Genomic DNA, 24,744 nt, shown 5'->3' on the forward strand with positions numbered 1-24,744 from the left:
GCGAGTTGGCCTACGGCTCTCGGCAGAAGGTTCGGAGAGTGCGAAAGCGAAGCGCGAACTCCGTGGCGACGCTCGCCGATTGCCCGCCCGCCGCAGGTAGGCCGGCCCCCGGGAGGAGTGGCGCCGCCAGGTGCTTCCCCAGGCAGCCGCCGCCTCCCTTCCACGCTGAGCCGCTCGGCAGCCTCCCGGGATCTAGGCAGTACGTACTGGCGCGCGCGTCTCCGGGCCGGCCAGGGCTCCCTCCGCGCGCCCCACGCGCCTCCTCGGTCCAAGCGCGGGGGCCGCCGCGGCCCTGCCGAGAGCGTCGCCAGGTTTTGGGGGCGCCGAGACGGAGGGTCTGGCGGCCGCAGGCACTACCCGACGACAAGGCCCCGGCTCGGGAGCCGCGGAAACATGCTCTCGGAGTAGCAGGTGCGCCGCTGGCGGCTTGGCCCGGGCGGGGAATGGGTTACCTGGAGGGGCCACCACCGTAGATTGGGGTTCGATTCGAACGCGAGGCAGAGCTCAGCGGTCGGCAGAGTCCCGGGGCGCGGCATTTGTCCCCAGGCTCTCTCGGCGCCACTCTCAAGGCGCAGATGGAACGCAGGTGACCGAAAACGAGCGCGGGGCACAGTTGTCTGGTGGCTTTGAGCACAACAGGTCCGTGACTCAGTTCCTTCAGAAACTCAAAAGTGGTGACGGAAGGGCTTTTATTTTTTGACATGTTTTTCTGGTTTTTTTGTTTCAGTTTGTTTGACCGTTGCTGGACTATGTTTACACTTTTGATTCTACTCAACCAACTGCCCATAGCTACCTTGGCGTTTCCTCATTGCACAAGAAATCCAGAGGAGTCTAGGCATATGGGGAAAGAAGGTAATAAGTATGGCTTCATTTTCCCAGAAAACCCTCTTGGAACCCCAGGCCAAGTATTATAGATCTCAAACTAGAAAGCATAGTATTTGAAATTACATGCCCTCGTCAATCATAGAAGCACTAAGGTATTCTTTGGTGTAACTTGTGGTTTATTTGCTAATGTTGTGGTTTGTTAAGTGCAACTTATACAAATTTATGCGACTTGCTTTTAATTAAACATATATTTAAGACCTGGTTTGTGGTTAACTTGAATGGAGAACCTATTACGACTTCTAAAATCAGTGAGTGCCTTTTTTTTTTTTTTTTAGATGAGGCTATGTGGTAATTATAATGAGCATAATTATTTGTTCTTCTTCCTGGACAGATATAGAGTCCAAGATCTAGTCTGGACTTGTTGAGACCCTGGGCATATAATTTAATGCCCTTCAGCTTGAATTTCTTCATGGGTAAACTAATGGGGGTGAGGAGTGAATGGTCTCTGAGGTCCTTTTTGATTTTTGAATCTCTGGATATAGTCAGTTGGTTGTGAGATTAGGTTTGAGGCTTGATAACCTGGAATCCTATACCTTGTGGGTTCCGGGTCATTCACAGACTGATTCCTGCCGGTGTTTTAAGAGCCTAACTTAGAAAAAAACAGAAAAGGAAAGAAAAATGGCTTTGGTTGTCAGTATCACCTCCCTGCCTTGTCACTGTGCTTCCCTACCCTGTGCTAGTACTTTGGATCTACTTCTCCACACATTCCTGTCTCTTATCTCTTCTCATCAGATCATGTTCTCAGCTCATTTTCATTTGGGAAGGATCTGTTACACTAATAGTCCTGGATGACTTATTAATGATTAATATAGCTTAGTGTGTTAAACCTTCTAGGAGTTGTGTGTGTTTTAAGGTAGGGCAATTATCTTAATCCAAAGGAATCGAACCCTGATGGCAGAATTCTAGGCAATTGGATAGGCTAGCTAGTGGGAAAAGGATAGATTTTGGAAGGAGATCCTTCTGGGCACATCTCAAGTTGTATCATATGTGTAAGTCCACTCATGGACTCCATTCTCTGTGGGACCAGATGCTGATCCCCAGAATACTTGTGAATGTATTCATTCATTAACACAACAAAGACAAAAAGACACTCAAGAACATCACAAACTCTAGAAGGAATGTAGATATCATAGTTGAGTATAAAAGGTTGGTGATGTCTGTGGGAAGTATAAAAGAGGAATCCTGTATATTTAAAAAGCCGATTTATTCAGTTAATAACCACTTTATTAACACATACTCTGTGTGAGGCCCTGTGCTAGGTACCATAGAATTAGAAATGACTGTAATCCTTGCCCTGGAGGGTCTCTCCATAGATCAGGGAGCCAGGGTATAAACAGAAAATCTGCATAAACTCTATGACAGAGGTAGGAACACAGACCTGGAGAGCAGAGCGAAGAGTGAGTAGCAGTAACTGCCTTGGAAGAGTTATATGGCCCCGAAGCCAATGCTTTCTATCTGCAAACAAGATATAATAAATGGGAAGACAAAAAGTAACTAGGAAAATAAGGGACCTCCACTTAAATTCTAATAAAGGCCAATGACTTAAAAGGAATTTATTTAGAAAACATGGGGAGACAGGAGAGAGGAAGAGAATGAAATATTTGGGTTGTTGGGTCTGAAACAGTGGAATGCAGAGAGAGCCTCTTATGGTGATCTAAAACAGGAGAAATGGAGATGGGTAGAGAATCTGAGAGGGCAGATACAAAAGCGCAAAGGCCAGAGGGAAAATAGTATCTCTCGTGGAAGTTCAGGATGCTTCAGAGGCAAGGAAGTAAGCTGCTTTCAATTATAAGCACTTTCAGAATTATTAAGAACCCAAACAACAAAGGACGTTTCTCCTAATACCATAAGGGAGGCAGGGAAAAGTTTGCTGAGGCACTGAAGGTCTAAGGTCAATCACTGACCGAACTGGAACTTTCACAGTCAGGGAAGTGGCAAACAATGGCCTCTAGAAGGGATATTTAATACAGGGGTGAGAATTTTTACTGGCATAAATGTCACTTCAGGAACAATGAAAATGTTTATTACAAAAGGAATCTTTTGTAGTGCCTTCAAATTAAAAGTAGCTTTATTGAGTGCCATTCAGAGGGCGGGGGCATTTCTGTAACTCAGATAACCTACTCAAACAGAAGACTGACAAGGAAAAACTGAGCACTGCTTTTTTAGGCAATAAAATATAAAAATCTGGGCAAATCTGAGAAGTAGCAATACAGAAGCAGATTTCTAATTTTCCTTTCTTAAATTAGATTTCATGTAGTAAATATAGCTAAGTTTGACAAGCTATGAGTTACTACATTACTGGTTTACTATTTTAAGCCTCTGCCAAGCTGAGTAACGCCAGACTATACCAATGAATCGGTGCAACTGATAGAATTTAGGTGCAAGAGTTCCTTCCACAATAGGAAAGCTGACTTCATTCATTCATGTAGTAAGTAATTTTTTGAACACCTCTTACGTGTCAACAACAACAGCCCTGCTTTAATGAAACTTTCTTTCTAGAGAGAGGAACAGAGTGGTAATAAATGAAGTAAACATACAGAACAAACACTAGATGGTAATCAGTACTCTGGAGAAAAACACTACGGTAGCAATAGGGAGTGCCAGAGGTGGGCAGGTGGGGCTGGAGGTTTAAGGTGATATTGAACAAAATCCTAAGGAGGTAAGAGAACAAACTGAAAGAAGAAAGTTCTATTCAGAGGAAACAGCAACTACAAAGGCAGGAGCTATCTGGGTGTGTTGGAACCCAGTGTGTAGCTACAACAGAATGTTGATCACAGACTGTGGGCGGGGAACGGGGAAGCAAGGAGACCCCTTAGAGGGCCATTGCATGAATCCCATTGAGAGACGATGGAGACTTGAAAAAATATTCATTCTGTTGGCATTTGGTGAAAGCATAAAAATCGACAAGAAGACGAGGGAGAAAAAAGAACAGAAATATTTCATCACACTGGTCTTTTTTGTCAGATTTGAAAACCATTCCAGAAAGTTTGATGTAATTTAACCACATCAAGAGAACTATTCACTCTTTTTACTTTTTAAACAGGAATTTTCTTCCTTCTTTTTATAAGTTTGAAATCTTTCTATTTCTTTAGTAGTGTTTACATCAAAAGAAGAAGCAACCTCTTTCATACATAGACGCTTGCTGTATAACAGATTTGATTTGGAGCTCTTCACTGCTGGTGACCTAGAAAGAGAGTGCAATGAAGAACTTTGTAATTATGAGGAAGCCAAAGAGATTTTTGTGGATGAAGATAAAACGGTAATTTAGTTGATGATGTTAATTGTCTGGAAACTGATTAAATCGTACTTAAGAAAATGGCACTTTCCAAAAGTCACTGGAGATTTTCTGCTTTAAATAAAATTAGTATTCTATACCTGTTATCTTTTTTTACTTTCTTAAAATGCAAATAAGTTTTAATTTAAGACTTGGCTTTGTACTTAATTGACTGGGCATTTAGTAATTAGCAGTTATCGATTATGATGTAATTTTGTATGTTTAATGGTTTTTATATTCAAAACAATCATGAAGCAGTGTGAATTAAACTTCACAATATACTTTGAGTTAGTTCTCTGACACAGGCTTTAATCATTCAAGACTCAGAGCAATTTTATTCTTTTAATCAGTGAGCTAACCTTTTTTTTTTTTTTTTTTTTTTAATTTTTCTGAGGTTGGAAATGGGGAGTCAGTCAGACAGACTCCCACATGCGCCCTACCGGATCCACCTGGCACACCCACCAGGGGGCGATGCTCTGCCCATCTGGGGCGTTGCTCTGTTGCAACCAGAGCTATTCTAGCACCTGAGGCAGAGGCCACAGAGCCATCCTCAGCACCCAGGCAAACTTTGCTCCAATGGAGCCTTGGCTGTGGGAGGGGAAGAGAGAGACAGAGAGGAAGGAGAGGGAGAGGGGTAGAAAAGCAGATAGGCGCTTCTCCTGTGTGCCCTGGCTGGGAATCGAACCCTGGACTCCCACACGCCAGGCCGACGCTCTACCACTGAGCCAACTGGCCAGGGCCAGTGAACTAACCTTTTTGATTACTGTTTATATATCAAGTATTGACAATCTGCTGCATGCCAAGTGCTCTGCTAGAGACTGAGGACACAAAATATATAGTCCCTGCACTCAGGAGTTTATTGTTTGGTGTATCTTTAGTTTAAGGGAGAAACTTTTAGAAGTTCTACCTTAAAATATAATTAAATTCTGTTTGTTAATCTTGAAAAGGTACTAAACACAGACAGCACTGTCCTTGTTATAATCTGGCATATTCCTGAAGAATGTTAAGTGACCCAAATTCTTTACTCTTGTAGATTAAATAACGACAGCTCCTTTTACCCTTCCTCAAAAGTTCCATTTTTTTGTTCGGTTAATAAGACCCTCTGAAGGTATCATTCAAATTGTAGGTATTAATGGAACTTAGTTTTTTCCCCCAAGAAAACTGTGCCCAACCTCTGTGCTAATATCTACTGCCTACATTAGAGGAGAAGAAAGTCTACAGTTTGTAAGGTGCCTGTTGAGATTTTATTCTGCTTTTCACAGACCCATTTTATAATTTTATCATGGTTCCTTAAAATCGGCTTCCATTCTCTTAAGTAACACTGAATTTCCACAGCCTCAGGGATGTCTTTCCAAATCAATAAATACCTTTCAATAAAATCTAGCAAACCTAGCATAGGAAAATTCAGACTCATTTTCAAAAATGAGTCCCCTGCCTTCGCTTCCACCTCTGGTACTCTCACCAACTCTCCACTCTTTCCCCTGATGCCTGAGCGGGAACTCTGGGCAGGTGAAGGGAAACAGCATGGTGCAGCGGCAGAGAGGGGGCATTCGCAGTGATCCACTGACCAGTTCCAGAGTTGGGAGAAACAGTGGTGCATGGCCATTCTTTAGAGTTAGAGTGAGTCACACCCTTTAGCTTGAATGAACTGGTTTCCTACCTGTGGCACATGCCAAAAATGTACCGCCTCTAGTCTAGGTAGGTCCTTGGGGCCAAATGAAATGATAATAAAGAAATTAAATAAATTTGGAAATTTTACTTTTCTTTTAGATTGCATTTTGGCAGGAATATTCGATTAAAGGACCAGCTACAAAATCAGGTAAGACAAGAATTGATTAAATAATGTTTTTCCACAACCTCTCTTTTTTTTAAATTTTTTTTATTTTATTTATTCATTTTTAGAGAGGGGAGAGAGAGAGACAGAGAAGGAGAGAGAGACAGAGAAAGAGAGAGAGAGAGAGAAGGGGGGAGGAGCTGGAAGCATCAACTCCCATATGTGCCTTGACCGGGCAAGCCCAGGGTTTCGAACCGGCGTTTCCAGGTCGACGCTTTATCCACTGCGCCACCACAGGTCAGGCCACAACCTCTCTTTTAAAATACATTTTAGTTTCACTGTTTGAGTTTGGTTGTTGCTCAATATACTTAGCTTGTAAATTTAAGGAAGGTTTCTCAATTACACTCTGGGCTAGCTAAGACAGAGAGGCCATATTCATCTATTTACACACTGAAAATCAAGTTTGGTGAGATACTGGGGAAATGAGATAATAGGCTTAAAACGTCTTTAAACAGCTCAGCTAAGTCAAGACTTGTACAGAATTTAAAAGTTGTACTCCATTGGTTTCAAGTAGCAAACTATTTCTTTTTTGTTTTCTTTTTATTTCTTTTTTTGTCTTCTCTTTTCACCATTACAAGTGAATGGAATATGTATGCGACTAGGCAAGTTAAGATTGTTAGCCAGAAAGAAGGAATGTCTAGAGCGGGACAATCCTGTCTTTTATCTATATTGATCGTCCCTAGCAGGCTTTTAGTCAGGTGGGTCTTTTGCCTGTTATTCTTTCATTCCCCCTAGGTAGGACCCCACTTTATAGAGAGACTAGACTCCATAGCTACACTAGGGTTGCTCAATACATTTTTCTTAGTGGTTAATAGCAAAGTATGTCTAGTGCAGTAGTTGGCAAACTGCGGCTCACGAGCCACATGCAGCTCTTTGGCCCCTTGAGTGTGGCTCTTCCACAAAATACCACGTGCTGGCGCTACCTTGATAAGGAATGTACCTACCTATATAGTTTAAGTTTAAAAAATTTGACTCTCAAAAGAAATTTCCGTCGTTGTTCTGTTGATATTTGGCTCTGTTGACTAATGAGTTTGCCGACCACTAGTCTAGTGGAACAGTTTATGTTTAGCCCACTTTGTCATTTTTTATTATTATTATTCGGTGAGAGGAGAAAAGACAGAGAGACAGACTGCCACATGCGCCCCAAATGGGGTCCACCCGGCAAGCCCACTAGGGGACAATGCTCTGCCCATCTGGGGTGCTGCTCCATTGCTTAGCAATAGAGTTCTTAGCACCTGAGGCAAGGCCATGGAGCCATTCTCAGCAGTGGGGGCCAACTCACTCCAGTTGAGCCATGGCTACAGGAGGGGTGGTGAGGGAGAGAGAGAGAGAAAGAGAGATAAGCAAGAGAGGGAAAGGTGAAGAAGAAGATGAGCGCTTCTCCTGTGTGCCCTGACCAGGAAATGAACTGGAGACATCCACACACTGGGCCAGCGCTCTACCATTGAGCCAACTGGCCAGGGCTCCATGTTGTCTTGAGTATTATCCATTTAATATGACCTATTTAAAAGAAAAAAACCCATAACTCAGGCTTTCAGGAAGTGTTATTTAAAAATCTTCACTTGGGGTGATGAATGCACAATACAATATATGGGTGATGTATTATGGAAATGTATACCTGAAACCTATGTAATTTTATTAACCAATATCACCCCAATAAATTTGATTTAAAAAAATTGTTTTGTATTTTTCTGAAGTGAGAAGTGGGGAGGCAGTCAGACAGACTCCCGTGTGTGCCCAACAGGGATCCACCCGGCATGCCCACCAGAGGGTGATGCTCTGCCCATCTGGGGCGTTGCTCCATTGCGGCTGAAGCCAGTCTAGCACCTGAGGTGGAAGCCATGGAGCCATCCTCAGCACCCTGGCCAACTTTGCTCCAATGGAGCCTTGGCTGCGGGAGGGGAAGAGAGAGACAGAGAGGAAGGAGAGGGGGAGGGGTGGAGAAGCAGATGGGCGCTTCTCCTGTGTGCCCTGGCTGGGAATCAAACCCGGGACTCCTACACGCCAGGCCGATGCTCTATCACTGAGCCAACTGGCTAGGGCGATAAAAAATTTTTTTTTAAATAAATAGAAATTCTTCAGGTCATATGTCTATCTCAAAGATTATTATTTTAAAAAATCAATATTAATTATTTGATGCTTAATACTATGCTTAGACCCAGGGTTAAATTTATTGAAACCGCAGGTAGTGCTTTTCAGTTGTTATATTTATGTTATTTTAATGATTTTTCTTAAGGTGGTAACAGAGAGAAAATTGATGTTATGGGCCTTCTGACTGGAATAATTGCTGCTGGAGTATTTTTGGTTATTTTTGGATTACTTGGTTACTATATTTGTATCACTAAGTATAACAGGCAAAGGCATGCAGGGTAAGTATCAATGAAAATATTTAACTCACTGTTATATATTCTGTACTGTCATTTTTAAATGGCTTAAAAATGGATGCCTGTTTTTAAAATAAACTATTTATTTTGGAATAATTTTAGATATATACGGAAGTTGCAAAGATAGCACAAAGAGGTACCATATATCTTTTACCCAGTTTACTTCATTATTTTTTCATATATATATATGTATATATATATATATAATTTCTTTTTTTTGTACAGAGACAGAGAGTCAGAGAGAGGGATAGATAGGGACAGACAGACAGGAACAGAGAGAGATGAGAAGCATCAATCATTAGTTTTTTGTTACGACACCTTAGTTGTTCATTGATTGCTTTCTCATATGTGCCTTGACCGTGGGGCTACAGTGGACCGAGTAACCCCTTGCACAAGCCAGCGACCTTGGGTCCAAGCTGGTGAGCTTTACTCAAACCAGATGAGCCCGCGCTCAAACTGGTGTCCTCCGCATTCCAGACCGACAATCTTATCCACTGCACCACCACCTGGTCAGGCTATATATTTTATGTTTAATTTAATTTATTGGGGTGACATTAGTTAATAAAACCATACAGGTTTCAAGTGTACAACTCAGTAAAACATATCTGCATTCTGAATCATGTACTCAGCATCCAAAGTCATCCCTCATTGTTTTTTTGTTTTGGTTTGGTTTGGTTTGGAGGGGGGACAGACATATAGGAAGGGAGAGAGATGAGAAGCATCAGTTCTTCGTGGCAGCACCTTAATTTTTCATTGATGGCTTTCTCATAGGTGCCTTGATTGGTGGGCGGGGGGGCTCCAGCTGAACCAGTGACCTTGGGCTCAAGCCAGCTACCTTGAGCTTCAAGCCAGTGACCATAGGGTCATGTCTCTTGATCCCATTCTCAAGTCAATGACCATGCTCTCAAGCTGGCACCCCTGTGCTCAAGCCAGATGAGCCTGTGCTCAAGCCGGCGACCTCCATGTTTTGAACCTGAGTCCTCAGCATCCCAGGTCAACGCTCTATCCACTGCACACCACCTGTCCAGGCCAGTCGTCCCTCACTGTTTTATCATAGAACATTTGTAAAACTAACAAACTTACATTGGTACATTACTATTAACTAAACTCCAAGCCTCATTTTGATTTTACCAGCTTTTTCATTATTGCCCTCTTTTTGCTCTAGCTTCCAATCAAGAGAGTACATTACATTTAGTTGTCATGTGTCCCCAGTTTCCTCTAGTCTATGATAGCTGTTTGGTTGCCTAATTTAACACAAATAAAAAAGCTTTAAACTGCTGTTTCACCCTGGCCAGATGGCTCAGTTGGCTAGAGCGTTTTCCCGCAGCGCAGGGTTGCCAGTTGGGTCCCTGGTCAGCGCACATGCAGGAACAGACTGATGTCCTGGCTCTATCTCCCTCTCTCTTTCTCTAAATTAATAAAGTAAACATTTTTTAAAATGCTGTTTCTAAAGTCCTTCAGAAGAACATAGGAAGATTCACAGATCTCAGCCTGATTTTTCTTTTTTCTTTTAATTTTTTTTCTAGATTTTTAAAAAATTTATTTGATTTAGAGAGAAGAGAGAGAGAGAAGAGGGGAGGAGCAGGAAGCACCAACTCCCATATGCGCCTTGACCAGGCAAACCCAGGGTTTTGAACCAGTGACCTCAGCATTTATGCACTACGCCACCACAAATCAGACCAGCTTGACTTTTCAATATTTCCTCCTTGAGCTGGAGGCAGATACCAGTGTCTCCCCTTTATTCTGAGAGCAAGAGGTCCCATAGTTATTCTGAGTCACAGTGATATCAGATCTAGCCATGTGGCTCACCCAAATAGAAACATACCTAGCTTTTAAATTCAGTTATTTTTACTTATCCTTTAAATTAAATAAAAATTAATAATGCCTGGCTGGTGGTCACACAGTGCATAGAGCATCACCCAGAACACTGAGGTCCCTGGTTTGAAACCCTGAGGACGCCAGCTTGAGTACTGGTTCATTGGCGTGGGTGAGGGGTTGCCAGCTTAAGTGTGAGATCATCAACATGACCCCACGGTCACCGACTTGAGCCCTGATGCCACCCCGATCAAGGCACATATGAGAAGCAATCAATGAACAATTAAAGTGAAGCAAGCAATTACAGCTAGTGCTCGACTTATGACCACGATTGGTTCCGACAGACTGGTCGTAACACGATTTGGTCGTAAGTTGAGTAGGCTATATGTACAGTACTGTGAAATGATGTTATAAAAATCTTTAAGTCATATTTTATCATAATTTTCTTTAACTATTATTATATATCATAATTTTCTTTGTTCATCTTATGCCATTTGTATCATCTCTACACCAATTTGTTCCTTATTTTTACATTGATCAGGTTTAAGTAAAACACTGCATTACCAGTACAATTGGTTTAATATTTGCAAAATATACAAAAATACAAAATACAGGTGTAAAAAATACCATAGGAAACATTTTCCCAATTGCAAAACATATCAAAATATGTAAACATGTAAGAAACATTTTATTGGCCAGCACTGTCGTATGCCCAGCTGGGCAACGCTTGTGCTGCCAGACACGGAGCAGTGGTAGCTAGCGATTGTGGTCGTAAAGTCGAATGGCCGTAAGTTGCATAGGTCGTAAGTCAATCAATACCTGTAAAGTTAAGCAAGTACAAGTTGATGCTTCTCATCTCCCTCTCTCTCTCTTCCTCTTTCTCAAAATCAATTAAAGAATATTAATACAGGCCCTGGCGGTTGGCTCAGAGGTAGAGCGACGGCCTGGTGTGTGGAAGTCCCAGGTTTGATTTCCCGGCCAGCGCACACAGGAGAAGCGCCCATCTGCTTCTCCACCCTTCCCCCTCTCCTTTCTCTCTATCTCTCTCTTCCCTTCCTGCAGCCAAGGTTCCATTGGAGCAAAGTTGGCCTAGGCGCTGAGGATGGCTCTATGGCCTCCGCCTCAGGTGCTAGAATGTCTCTGGTTGTAACAGGCAACGCCCCAGATGGGCAGAGCGTTGCCCTCTAGTGGGCATGACAGGTGGGTCCCTGTAGGGCAGTGGTCCCCAAACCCCGGGCTGTGGACTGGTACCAGTCTATGGGCCATTTGGTACCGGTCCGCAGAGAAAGAATAAGTAACTTACATTATTTCTGTTTTATTTATTTAAGTCTAAACGATGTTTTATTTTTAAAAAATGACCAGATGCCCACAGGCATCCCCAAACTATGCCCCGCGGGCCGCAATGCGGCCCCCTGAGGCCATTTATCCAGCCCCCACTGCACTTCTGGAAGGGGCACCTCTTTCATTGATGGTCAGTGAGAGGACCACTGTATTTGGCAGCCCTCCAATGGTCTGAGGGACAGTGAACAGGCCCCCTGTGTAAAAAGTTTGGAGACCTCTGGAAGACTCACTCTTGCCACTTGTCTCGGTCACATGATACATTTATCCGTCCCACCTAAAGGCCAGTCCATGAAAATATTTTCTGACATTAAACCGGTCCGTGGCCCAAAAAAAGTTGAGGACCACTGCTGTAGAGTGTATGTGGGAGTCTGTCTCTCTGCCTCCCTGCTTCTCACTTCAGAAAAATACCAAAAAAAAAAAATTAAAAAATAAAAAAAGAATATTAATAAAATATAAGTGTTACCACTTGAAGATAATAGCACATTAATAAAGCTTCATAAATATTCACAAAAGCTGTAATTATTTGCATAATAGAACCTAAATATATTTAAAGGAATAAAAAGTCAATATCTTCTATATTATCTTCTCAAAAAATACAGATGAGTAAGAATATTACTTAAGAAAAGGCACTACTGGACAGGCTATCCAAAATTGATGCTTATACACCCCTGTTCACACTTTGAAACTAAGCGAACAAGGGCATAATGGTGACCAGGTGATGAGAAGGTTATGGATATAGATAATGGTGATGGTTGCACAACATTCTGGATATAATTAATACCACTAAATTGTATATGTGTAAATGGTTAAAATGGAAAATTTGAAGTTAAATATATTTTACCACAATATATATTTTTTCTTTATTGGAAAGGTAAGAGTTTAGGGCACCAGATGTAGAATCAGGATTCCTCTGTTGGAGGATAGAAGCTGAAGCCATGATAAGTAGGCAAGTTCTGAGAGATGAGAGAACAGAGGTGAAGGACCGAGCCTGGGGGGATGGCCACGGTAAGGGTGCCGAAAGAAGATACGTTAGCAAAGAGGCAGAGGACAGGGGCCACATACATTGTCATTCTATCCTGAAGCTGGAATTCCTACAGGGTTCCTTGAGGCATTAATCACCTGTGGGCATGGACTAAGGAGTTTGTTAAGAGACTTCTGTAAATCCTGTAAAAATCTGAGTAATGAAACAAAGTAAGGAAGAATTTATTGAATTTTCTTAAACCACCATCTTTTAAGCTGAGTGACTTCTTAATTTCCCCTTACTTAACAGACAGGGAAAGGGTGAGGTTTTCCCTTTTTTGAAGACTTTTGACCAAAAAATATATATATTTTTTTTGACAGACTGAGAGAATCAGATAAGGGGACAGATAGGGACACACAGACAGGAAGGGAGAGAGATGAGAAGCATCAATTTTTCGTTGCGGCATCTTAGTTGTTCATTGACTGCTTTCTCATATGTGCCTTGATAGGGGTGGGGGCTACAGCAGACTGAGTGACCCCTTGCTTAAGCCAGAGACCTTGGCCTCAAGCCAGCAACCATGGGGTCATGTCTATGATCCCATGCTCTAGCCAGAGAGCCCACACTCAAGTCGAATGAGCCCATGCTCAAGCCAGTGACCTCGGGGTTTTGAACCTGGGTCCTCCACATCCTAGTCTGACGCTCTATCCACTGCACCACCGCCTGGTCAGGCAACAAAGATTTTTTTCAGTGGGGCTTTCTCCACAAGCTGTAGAGTCACAGGTTAGTGAAGAAATAGGAAAAGTTTCTTTTTGAATACTCTTCATGTCTTATTTTTCCTTTTCCACTCCATTTATAATGTATTTCCAAAAAGGTCTATGCATGCCCTCATGTTTAATAATTCCACTCAAGGTCTGTGGCAGCATAGCCATTGTTCAGTGTCCTCATGCTTGACATTTTCTTATTTTATCCCGTGTTTTTCTTCATTTTTCTACTTTTCTAAACCGCTACATCTTACCTTATGCCTTTTTTCTCTGAAAACCTTTGGTTTTTTCCCACATGAGGTTAGAAGTACAATTCAAAAACAGAAGGAGCAAAGTGGTGTCATTATTACATGTGTTTTCTATGTATTAAAATAAAAACCCTAGATATCTCTTTTTCCTTTTTTTAAATTTTATTTTATTTTATTTTTTTGTATTTTTCTGAAGTAAGAAGCAGGGAGACAGAGAGACAGACTCCCGTATGTGCCCGACCGGGATCCACCCGGCAAGCCCAACAGGGGGCAATGCTCTGCCCATGTGGGGCGTTGCTCTGTTGCAACCGGAACCATTCTAGCACCTCAGGTGGAGGCCACGGAGCAGAGCCATCCTCAGCACCCAGGCCAACTTTACTCCAGTGGAGCCTTGGCTGTGGGAGAGGAAGAGAGATAGAGAGGAAGGAGGGGGGGGGGGTGTTTGAGAAGCAGACGGGTGCTTCTTTTGTGTGCCCTGGCTGGGAATTTCACACACCTGGGACTTTCACACACCAGGCCAATCCAGCCAAGGCCCCTAGATATCTCTTTTTTTTTTTTTTCTGAAGCTGGAAACGGGGAGAGACAGTCAGACAGACTCCCGCATGCGCCCGACCGGGATCCACCCGGCACGCCCACCAGGGGCGATGCTCTGCCCCTCCGGGGCATCGCTCTGCCGCGACCAGAGCCACTCTGGTGCCTGGGGCAGAGGCCAAGGAGCCATCCCCAGCGCCCGGGCCATCCTTGCTCCAATGGAGCCTCGGCTACAGGAGGGGAAGAGAGAGACAGAGGAAGGAGGGGGGGGTGGAGAAGCAAATGGGCGCTTCTCCTATGTGCCCTGGCCGGGAATCGAACCTGGCTGCCCCGCACGCCAGGCCGACGCTCTACCGCTGAGCCAACTGGCCAGGGCCTAGATATCTCTTTTTCTTCTTCTTCTTCGCCAAGTGAGAGGAGAGGAGCTAGAGAGACAGACTCCTGCATGTGCCCTGACCAGGATCCACCCGGCAGTTCCCATCTGGGGCTGATGCTCTGCCCATCTGTGACATTGGTTATCACAACTGAGCTATTTTTAGTGCCTGAGGCAGAAGCTCCATGGAGCCAACCTCAGCACCTGGGCCAATGCACTAGAACCAATCGAGCCATGGCTGTGCAAAGGGAAGAGAGGGGTGGGGGGAGAGAAGGAAGAAGGATGGGTGGAGAAGCAGATGGGCACTTCTCCTGTGTGCCCTGACCTAGAATCAAACCTGGGACTTCCACATGCCGGTCCAGTGCTCTACAACTGAGCCTACCAGCCAGGGCCCTCTCTTATTTTTTTAAAAAAGATTAATTATACTTAACGTTAGTAGAATATAGGGTGTACAGTTCACAGGTCATTTTTATGTCTGTTGTCTCACTTTAATCCTGACAGCAGCCTTTTGATTGTTAGGGGACATTTCAAACTAGGTATATCAAATATTTTCCTATGTTGGGATTAATATTCAAATACTTATTAAAGTGCATTTCATCTATTGTCCCAAGAAATTCTTTCAGTGGAGTTGTTCTCTTTCTATATTTTGTAAGTTTAGAAATGTGAAAAAGGTGAGGAAATATTTGAGAGAAAAAAGAGTAAAAAATAAGATCATTGTCAGAAAAGTTTGTCTCATTCCTTTGTAAAAGCATGCCACAAAATGGGGAACAAGATCTTTTATTTCTTAGTTTTCCTTATTTATGAAGTAAAATGGGTATAATATGATATTCATTTCCTTGAGATGTTATTGGTACATACTTTCTGATTTCAGTCATTTAAGATATACGTAAGAAGCCTGACCAGATGGTGGTGCAGTGGATAGAGCATCGGACTGGGATGCAGAGGACCCAGGTTCAAGACCCCGAGGTCGCCAGCTTCAGTGCGGGCTCAACTGGTTTGAGCAAGGCTCACCAGCTAGAACCTAAGGTCGCTGGCTTGAGCAAGGGGTTACTCGGTCTGCGGTAGCCCAACAGTCAAGGCAAATATGAGAAAGCAATCAATGAACAACTAAGTGCCACAATGAAAAACTAATGATTGATGCTTCTCATCTCTCTGCGTTCCTGTCTGTCTATCCCTCTCTCTGACTCTCGCTCTGTGAAAAAAAAAAAAAAGAAAGAAAGCTATATGTAAGAAATAGCTGTGTAGCCCTGGCCGGATAGTTTGAGCATCATCCCAAAGTGAAGAGGATGCCAGTTTGATCCTGGCTCAGGACACATACAGGAACAGATCTATGTTCCTCTCTCTCTCTCTCTCTCTCTCTCTCTCTCTTTCTCTCCCCCCCCTTGCCCTCTCCCTCCCTTCCGCTCTGTCTGAAATCAATAATATAACATTAAAAAAAAAAAGAAATAGCTGTGTAGCTTTTTAATGACTGATACAATTGCTATATTGTTTCTATATCTTTTAATTCATCTTTTATTCTTATTTTGGCAAACAAATATGAACAAAACTATATTGGTTACTATAGTTATATATACCTTTTCTTTGCTTTATATAAGTTTTAAATATATTTTAAGTGGATTAAATTCTTGGCTTAACACATATTCCAGAACTCTGACATACTTTCTGAATGAGGACAAAAGAAAGCTTATATGATATCTTAAATTTTCAAACTCGACATGGAAAAATTTGTTGGTTCAATAAAACATCTTTCTGTCCTGTTCCCTATAAGCAAACAAATAGAACTTTTTGTCACAGGCTAATGAATGTGGCAAGTGACCAGGAAAACATTCCAGATTTCTGACAGAGGGAAGAATTGTGTTGCGCTCCCTAAGTAAACTTGTAATGTTCTCAGTCACCTCTCAACCGTTAAGGAGTTGATTATCCAGTTCCTAGATTTACATAGATCTTTTTCTTTTCTGTTTTTTAATGTTTATTTTATTGATCTTAGAGAGGAAGGGAGAAAGCAGGAAAGAGACAGGAACATCTGTTCTTGTATGTGCCCTGACTGGGGTTAGAACCGGCAATCTCTGCTCTACAGGACGATGCTCCAACCAACCGAGCTATTCAGCCAGGGCAAGATATTTTTCTTTTCTTCTTTCCTTCCCTCCAATTTCAGATCTCATTATTATCTCCAAAGGAAAGGGTGTTTTAAGGTGCAAATTGACTGACTTAGTTTACAGAATTTTGGGTCTGCTAAACTGTCTTTTGTTGGGAAGGATATTGTAAATATTGACTAGAGGTTGGAGATTCCCTATGAATTTTAATTATTTTATTAGCTATAACTATAATTTATGCATAGATACTTCATAGACTGCCAACTGCACAATCTAAACAGATCAATGTTTAAATGATCATTTCATAATTCTCAAGTGAAAAGGGAAAAATGAAGGTTCAAAACACCAGACCCATGTTGCATTTCAGTTTTCACTGGTTGATGTAATGACACAGTTTTGTGAAAATGTGGGACTTGCATTGGGCATATATTATCAGTGGAATGGGGAAAAGGCATAATCTGAGGAAGAGAAAGGGAAGCACAAAGAGGGTACAGAATTCATTGCACATACTGAGGAGTGTTAGAGAGGCTACCTTGGCAACAGCAGAGAGGTATGAAAAATAAGGCAACGCCAGCCTGACCTGTGGTGGCGCAGTGAATAAAGCATTGACCTGGGATGCTGAGGTTCCGGTTCAAAACCCTGGGCTTGCCTGGTCAAGGCACATATGAGAAGCAGCTACTACAGGTTGATGCTTCCTGCTCCTGTCCCCCTTTCTCTCTCTTTGCTCTCTCTAAAATCAATAAGTAAAATCTGAATAATAAGACAAGGCCAGAAAAAGGGAAGCTTTGAAAGGGAGGCACAGAAGTTAGAACTCAATTCAATGGAAAAAGGCTGCAGGTTAGACTTGCAGAGAAGAGTGATTTGATGGAAGAACTGTTTAGGAGGGATCTGTCCACCAGCCAGCAGGACTGGGGACGTGGAAGCAAAGAGGAGAGAGACAGACTTCAGCTGTTGGGATTATCTGTGGCATCAGTTTCCTTGGCTTCGCCTTTCAACAAAGCCTGGGTTTGGTTTCACATCCTACTTGGAGAGAGTTTTGTCCATGAACGAGAGAAAAGGGGGGGATTAGCATGTTTTGAGTCCTTATTATAGAGGAAGCTACACTGCTCACAAAAATTAGGGGATATTTTATTGCTTCATATTCATTTTTGAAATGTCTCCTAATTTTTGTGAGCAGCTTTTATTATCCCCATTTTACAGAGGAGGAAACTGAGTTACGTATCTTGCTTTGGTCACATAGTTAAGAAATGACAGGATCTGGTTTCATACCCGTGTCTGACTTTAAAACTCTTTATCTTCCCACTATACCAAGACTCTGTTGTTAGAAAACTTATTATTTTAATAAATTGGGTCCAACTTTTCTTTTAATTTAGAAATTAAATTTAATGGGGTGACATTGATCAACAAGAGCATTTGGATTGTTGATTGCAATGTGTGCCCATCACCAAAGTCAAGTCATTTTCCATCACCCTGTATTTTGTCCCTTGTTAATACCCTTCCCCAGCCTCCTCCCCTGGCAACCACTTCACTTTTATCTATGTCCATGATTCTCAGTTTTATACCCTAACTATGTGTGAAATCATATAGTGCTTAGCTTTTTCCGATTTATAACAATAGTCAGTTGGATTTTTATTTTTATCTTTTTATTTATTTTTATTTTTTAATTTTTGTATTTTTTGGAAGTGAGAAGCAGGGAGGCAGAAAGACTCCCACATGCGCCCGACTGAGATCCACCCAGCAAGCCCAGTAGGGGTTGATGCTCTGCCTATCTGGGGTGTTGCTCCATTGCAACCAGAACTATTCTAGTGCCTGAGGTGGAGGCCATGGATCCATCCTTAGCACCTGGGCCAACTTTGGTCCAGTGGAGCCTTGGCTGCAGGAGGGGAAGAGAGAGATAGAGAGAAAGGAGAGGGAGAAGGGTGGAAAAGCATATAGGCACTTCTCCTGTGTGCCCTGGCCAGGAATCGAACTGGGGACTTCCACACACCAAGCCCACACTCTACCACTGAGCCAGTCGGCCAGTGCCAGTCAGTTGGATTTTTAAATATTGCCATCTTAACCTAAAAATGCTGCCTTTTCTACTCTAGTTCTTCAGCCACCTACGTAAGAAGGGGCAGGCAGGCCCCCTCCATCATTTTCAGAACACCTGAGGAAGCGGTTTTGTCTCCATCACCGCCGTCAGTGGAGGACACAGGATTACCGTCTTATGAGCAGGCAGTGGCACTGACCAGAAAGCACAATGTTTCACCACCACCACCATATCCTGGGCCAGCAAGAGGGTTTAGGGTGTTTAAAAAGTCTATGTCGCTCCCATCTCACTAAGCCCACCTTGCCATCTTGGTGGTATGGGAGATTCGTTATTTCAATGGTTCATTTTCCCCAAACCATGAAGACATGTCATTTCAGCCCTTTATGACAAACTGCAAGAAGTAAAGGAGGAGTAAGCATGAGTACTACACCACAGGATTTCCATCAGCATCTTGGACCTGAACTTGATCCTTACCAGCTTGACAAGAAGCTTAAGACTCTGTATCCTTGCAGCTAAGAAGAGAGCACTTTTTTTGTTTGTTTGTTTATTTTGACGGTTCCAGAAATATCTGTACTATGGATGTCATAGCTAGAACTGATAAAATATCTGTATCCTTTGTGCAGATAAAAGTTGTAGATTTTTTTGTGTTGAATATTAAAATTAAGAATTCCTAATCATTGGATTATCCCAAGTCATTATATTGGACCCACTCTATTAGGATTTCTTTTTTTATTTTTTACTTTTTTTTATTCATTTTTAGAGAGGAGAGAGAGGGAGAGAGAGAGACACAGAGAGGGAGAGAGAGAAGAGAGAGGGAGGGAGAGAGAGAAGAGAGAGGGAGGGAGAGAGAGGAGAGAGAGGGAGGGAGAGAAGGGGGGAGGAGCTGGAAGCATCAACTCCCATATGTGCCTTGACCACGCAAGCCCAGGGTTTCGAACCGGCGACCTCAGCATTTCCAGGTCGATGCTTTATCCACTGTGCCACCACAGGTCAGACTATTAGGATTTCTTGTTGGTTGCAGGGACTTAACAAAATTTGACATTTCATTTTAAATTGGTGGCCTTAATCTAATCACTAGGTTTCATATTTTAAATTGTATATCATTCACCATATTTTGCTGGCTTTAGTTGTAAACTCTTGCTATCAGTTATATTTCATCATGAGGAGTTGGAGCAGTAATCTTTAAAATAACCTTGCTAGGTTGTTAGATCTTCAGAGGATTGCAATGGCAAGGATTTGCAAGAGTTGTACTAACAAATAAATAAGTAGGTTTCAAATCTAAAAGTGACCAGAGCCCTGGCCAGTTGGCTCAGTGGTAGAGCATTAGCCTGGCGTGGAGTCCTGGGTTCAATTCCCGGCCAGGGCTCACAGGAGAAGTGCCCATCTGCTCCACCCCTCCCCCTCTCCTTTCTCTCTGTCTCTCTTTTCCCCTCCCGCAGCCAAGGCTCCATTGGAGCAAAGTTGGCCCGGGCGCTGAGGATGGCTCCATGGCCTCTGCCTCAGGCGCTAGAATGGCTCTGGTTGCAACAGAGCAATGCCCCAGATGGGCGGAACATCGCCCCCTGGTGGGCATGCTGGGTGCATCCCGGTCAGGCGCATGCAGGAGTCTATCTGACTGCCTCCCCATTTCCAACTTCAGAAAAATACAAAAAAAAATAAAAATAAATAAAAGTGACCAGAACTTGATTAAGTTGCCTATATTATTGATGAGTAGACACACCTATTTTTTGTTGTTAAATTATCTACATATAACTAAATATAATTATTTACCTTGAAAACTTGTTGAATTTTCTATCTAATGGCTCGAGAACCTAGAAAAAGTAATTTGCTTTTCTGCTATTAAAATGATTGATTTTAAAAAATAATAATATTGAGTAAAGATAGCAGCAACACCTTGTATCTCTTTATGTCTGGACACAAAATGCCATAGGTAACCATTCTAACTTACACTTTGTCTCTTCTAATCATATATGTGACCAGTCTCTTCTTAAGAATGTAGTAGAGCACAAGCTATAAACCTCTGGAGTGAGTGTGTATGCAGGGTGAGTGTGTACAAATGTGTGAATTTGTTTCCTCCCTGCTGGAACTCAAGAAATACAACTATTAAATTTAATAAAGAGATCCAGAATAAAAGAGAGAAAAAAGAAAATATATTTCTGAGAAATAAAAAAGTCTGTTCTTTATGTTTTTATCAGACATTTAATTTTTCTATTAAGATAATTTGTAAAGTTGTATTATTTTGTTTTATAATTTTTACAGAGGAGAGACTAAGACCCACATGCATTTGATAATTTCTTCAAAATTAAATGTTTAGAAAGTATAAGTCATGCTACTATATGTATACTTGTCTTTCCTCAAGGCAGGTAAAAGCAATACCTTAACTATTACAGACTGCCAAAGACATTGTACTTTTAGATTCTTGTGTCTCTTTTTCCCAAAGTAATCATCTAGCAACATTTTCATACAATTAGGAAAAGTGGTCCTCTTAGAGCCACCTAAATTACCTATAAAAATTTTACTATTATCCCTGGTCCCTGGTAGTTTGGTTGATTGGCATATCATACCAAAATGCAAAGGTTGTGGGTTCAATACCCTGTCAGGGCACATGTAGAGACAGTTTCTGTCTCTTTCTCTTACCTCTTTCATATATATATATATATATATATATATATATATATATATATATATATGTATTTATTTTAAAATCTCTCTCACATGACCAGGCAGTGGTGCAGTGGATAGAGCGTCGGCCTAGAATGCTGAGGATCCGGGTTCAAAACCCCAAGGACACCAGCTGGAACATGGGCTCATCTGGCTTGAGCGCAGGGTTGCTGGCTTGAGCATAGGATCATAGACATGATCCCATGGTTACAGGCTTGAGCCCAAGGTCACTGGCTTGAGCAAGGGGTCACTGGCTCTGCTGGAGCCCCCTGGTCAAGGCACATATGAGAAAGCAATCAATGAATAAAAAGATGCCGCAACTATGAATTCATATTTCTCACCTCTCCCTTCCTGGTCTGTCTCTCTTAAAAAAAAAAAACTCTCAAAAATTTTTTTTTTACTATTAGTCACACCTTGTTTTTACATAAGCACTTTTTCTCATGTAACATTGCACCTTGCACTTTGTACTTATTTTAATCCTCTTTCAAAGGTCAGAGCCAACCTACTTGGCCCACTTTGGAACGATCAGACTTAAGGCACAGAATGATAACTTGTCCAAAATCTAACATATTGGTGAGACTAGCTTTAGAATGAGTAGGGACACTTTTCTAAACCCATCTTGTACCTATTTAATTAAACCACCTTAAATTATGGAACCCAAGGATTTTATTAATTCTAAATCGGTATGGAAAATTTATAAGCATTTGTCATATAATATATGTATATATACAAGTATATGTAATCTCACACAGATATATCTTAGGATGAATAAAAATACAAGATATGATAGATCTTATTAAATGCTAACACGAAATAGTTCATGAACTCGTTTATACCCATTGATGGATGAACCTAACTGCAGAGCTAGCTCCAGAATCCGTTGGCACCCCTTCTTCCACAGCAGCCGAGATTTGTCCTATGCCATCATGTAGTTGGCATAATGAATGAACCTAGAATTCATCCTTCAGAGTGTGGAATCACTGGTGTTTGTAAAACATTCATTGTTAACCTCATAACACTTTAAATATGTAAGGAAAATGAGAACCATTACTGAAAAATATTTATAATGATTGAAGGGGAAATATCTCAATGTAAAATTACTGACATATTTCTGTCTCATTCACGCTTTCTATTCCTGATGTATCTTTGGTGGTGGATTTTTTTTTGTTTGATTGATCTGTTTTATTTCTGCTTCTTCCCTAGGCAAATGATTGGTGTTAACCATTAAATGTACTTTGACACAAAGTTTTGTGTTTAGTTAGATGAGTTGTCCCCTCTATTATAGTCAAAATGAATGGAGCATGGATATAAAAAAGGAAATTGGAGTAGAAAAAGAGAAATACACATTCATAAGGTTATACCTTCAGTAGGATAGATAATTCTACATGGAATGCTGTCTTTTCAAAATGAAAAATATTAAAGAGCACAAAATCTGACTGAAAGTTTCCATCTGTTAATATTCCCTCTGTGTAAAAACAGTGGGTGAAAACTCAGAACAATTAAAAGCTAGAACAAAAATATTCCGTGTCTTTGGTTTCCTCTTTGCCTGTAAAATTCTAATCATTTTTTTCTGTTTATCAGATACTTGATATGTGTATGCTTTTCTTGTATGTACAAGAGAATGATTAATGAGAAAAGATTTGTTAGTGCTGTTCAAAAACTCAATTTTCTATTCATATTTTTCTAATTGAATGTGAATTAAATTTTATAAGTTATTATTTTGATTTGAAATGTTGCACATGGTGCTTATACAATTAAATGAGTATCTAGAACTTCTGTATTTTTTAAAAACTATATTCTTTTGTAGATCACCAATATGGCATTTTGGAACACGTATTATGTATCGATGCCTTCAATCATCTCTATTGTCTATTTCCTCCAACATTTTTTGTTTGTTTAAAAATGTTTTCCTAACAGATTAATAGCTCAAGGCAATCCAGTATAAATATAAATATATCAGTATTTTCACTATCTGGAAAAAGAAACCCATTTTTTAATGCATATTTTCTTACAACCTTACATTTTAGTTTTAATGGATTTCCTATTATAGATACTTTTTATACATGTGAATAAACTTTATACTAAATAAATGTGTTGTTTGTTTAATTAAACATACTTTTTCCCTATGTAGTGGCATATAACTATATAAATAAAATGTGTACAATATAATGCATGTTTTCAAACAATGTTTGAAATATATACATGGTGATGTATATATTTTTCACCCAGTGGAGCTAGCAGGCTGTTAAATAACCTAGTTGCAGTTATGAAAGTGCTATTTTCTTTAAGATGTTTTTAATATTTACTCTAGTTTTGCATCAGATTTATAGTATGTTACTCCTTTATTTCTGTGAACTACATCTATACATAATTTAAAAATCAAAAAATATAGTAATGTTACACTAAAGTATAAGAGTAGCAGTACTTCTAGATTAAGAAAAACATTAAGTATCATACACAGATAGCCCTGATTATTACTAAATATTACTTTGTGTTACACATTAGAGTACTTTAAAATTTTTTGGATCCAGTTGAGTTATGCGTATAAAATTACTTTAATCAAAAGATTGAGAAAACAAGCTAGTGACTAGGAGAAAATATTTTTGAAAGACATCTGATAAAGGACTATACCCAACCTAGACAAAGAACTCCTACACTCAACAATAAGAAACCAACCCAACATTAAAAATGGGCAAAGGACCTGAACAGACACCTCACCAAAGAAGATTTACAGATAGGTGATAAGCATATGGAAAGTGTTCAACATATCAGAGAATTGCAAGTCAAAACAACAAATACTACTACACACCTATTAAAATGGCCAAAATCACCTAACCAGGTGATGGTGCAGTGGATGGAACAGCAGCCTGGGATGCTAAGGACCCGAGTTTGAAACCCCAAAGTTGCCAGCTTGAGTGCAGGTTCATGCATCTTGAGCATGGGGTTGCCAGCTTGAGCAAGGGGTCGCTGGCTCAGCTGGAGCTCCCCACCTCCCCAGTCAAGGCACATCAGAGAAAGCAATCAATGAACAACTAAGGTGTTGCAACTATAAGTTGATGTTTCTTGTCTGTCCCTGTTTGTCTCTCAAAAAAAAAAAAAAAAAAAAAAGCCAAAATCTGGACTACATTAAATTTGGTGAGGATGTACAGCAATAGGAACTCATTTGTTACTGGTTGGAATGCACTATGGTACAATCACTGTGGAAGAGTTTGTCAGTTTCCTATAAAACTAAGTACACTCTTCCTATTTGATCTAGCAGTCATCTTCCTTGGTATTTACCCAAATGAGTTGAAAGCTTGTGTCCAAAAACCTGCACATGGATGTTTATAGAAGCTTTAATTATAACTGCCAGAGCTTGGAAGCAACCAAGATCTCTTTCAGTAAGCAAATAGATAAATGTGGTACAAGGCCCTGGCCGGTTGGCTCAACGGTAGAGCGTCGGCCTAGCGTGCGGAGGACCCGGGTTCGATTCCCAGCCAGGGCACACAGGAGAAGCGCCCATTTGCTTCTCCACCCCTCCGCCGCGCCTTCCTCTCTGTCTCTCTCTTCCCCTC

At 41.2% G+C, this 24,744-nt stretch overlaps 1 protein-coding gene across 5 annotated transcripts; it reads left to right on the top strand.

Annotated features, from left to right (window-relative positions):
- On the top strand, nucleotides 1-23,255 carry PRRG4 (proline rich and Gla domain 4). Of its 5 annotated transcripts, none has more exons than XM_066251242.1 (6): nucleotides 1-96; nucleotides 728-852; nucleotides 3,978-4,144; nucleotides 5,930-5,978; nucleotides 8,230-8,362; nucleotides 18,588-19,203. In XM_066251242.1, exons 2-6 carry the CDS (start codon nucleotides 750-752, stop codon nucleotides 18,820-18,822), a joined length of 687 nt encoding a protein of 228 aa, XP_066107339.1. In that variant the 5' UTR covers nucleotides 1-96; nucleotides 728-749; the 3' UTR covers nucleotides 18,823-19,203. The 5 variants fall into 5 exon arrangements, with proteins under 5 accessions (XP_066107339.1, XP_066107342.1, XP_066107341.1 ...); XM_066251245.1 differs by lacking the exons at nucleotides 1-96; nucleotides 18,588-19,203 and adding exons at nucleotides 112-411; nucleotides 22,998-23,255; XM_066251244.1 differs by lacking the exon at nucleotides 1-96 and adding an exon at nucleotides 118-411 and having other exon boundaries at nucleotides 3,981-4,144.
- The last annotated feature ends 1,489 nt before the right edge of the window (nucleotides 23,256-24,744 follow it).

This window comes from Saccopteryx bilineata, chromosome 1 (assembly GCF_036850765.1).
Source record: "Saccopteryx bilineata isolate mSacBil1 chromosome 1, mSacBil1_pri_phased_curated, whole genome shotgun sequence".
Taxonomy (NCBI): domain Eukaryota; kingdom Metazoa; phylum Chordata; class Mammalia; order Chiroptera; family Emballonuridae; genus Saccopteryx; species Saccopteryx bilineata.

What these genes read in the sequence shown, in the direction of transcription:
- PRRG4 (XM_066251242.1), top strand. Translation starts at nt 750, where the DNA reads ATGTTTACACTTTTGATTCTACTCAACCAACTGCCCATAGCTACCTTG. An exon ending in TAGGCATATGGGGAAAGAAG is followed by an intron (nt 853 to 3,977) that starts GTAATAAGTATG and finishes CTATTTCTTTAG; the next exon opens with TAGTGTTTACATCAAAAGAA. An exon ending in AGGACCAGCTACAAAATCAG is followed by an intron (nt 5,979 to 8,229) that starts GTAAGACAAGAA and finishes ATTTTTCTTAAG; the next exon opens with GTGGTAACAGAGAGAAAATT.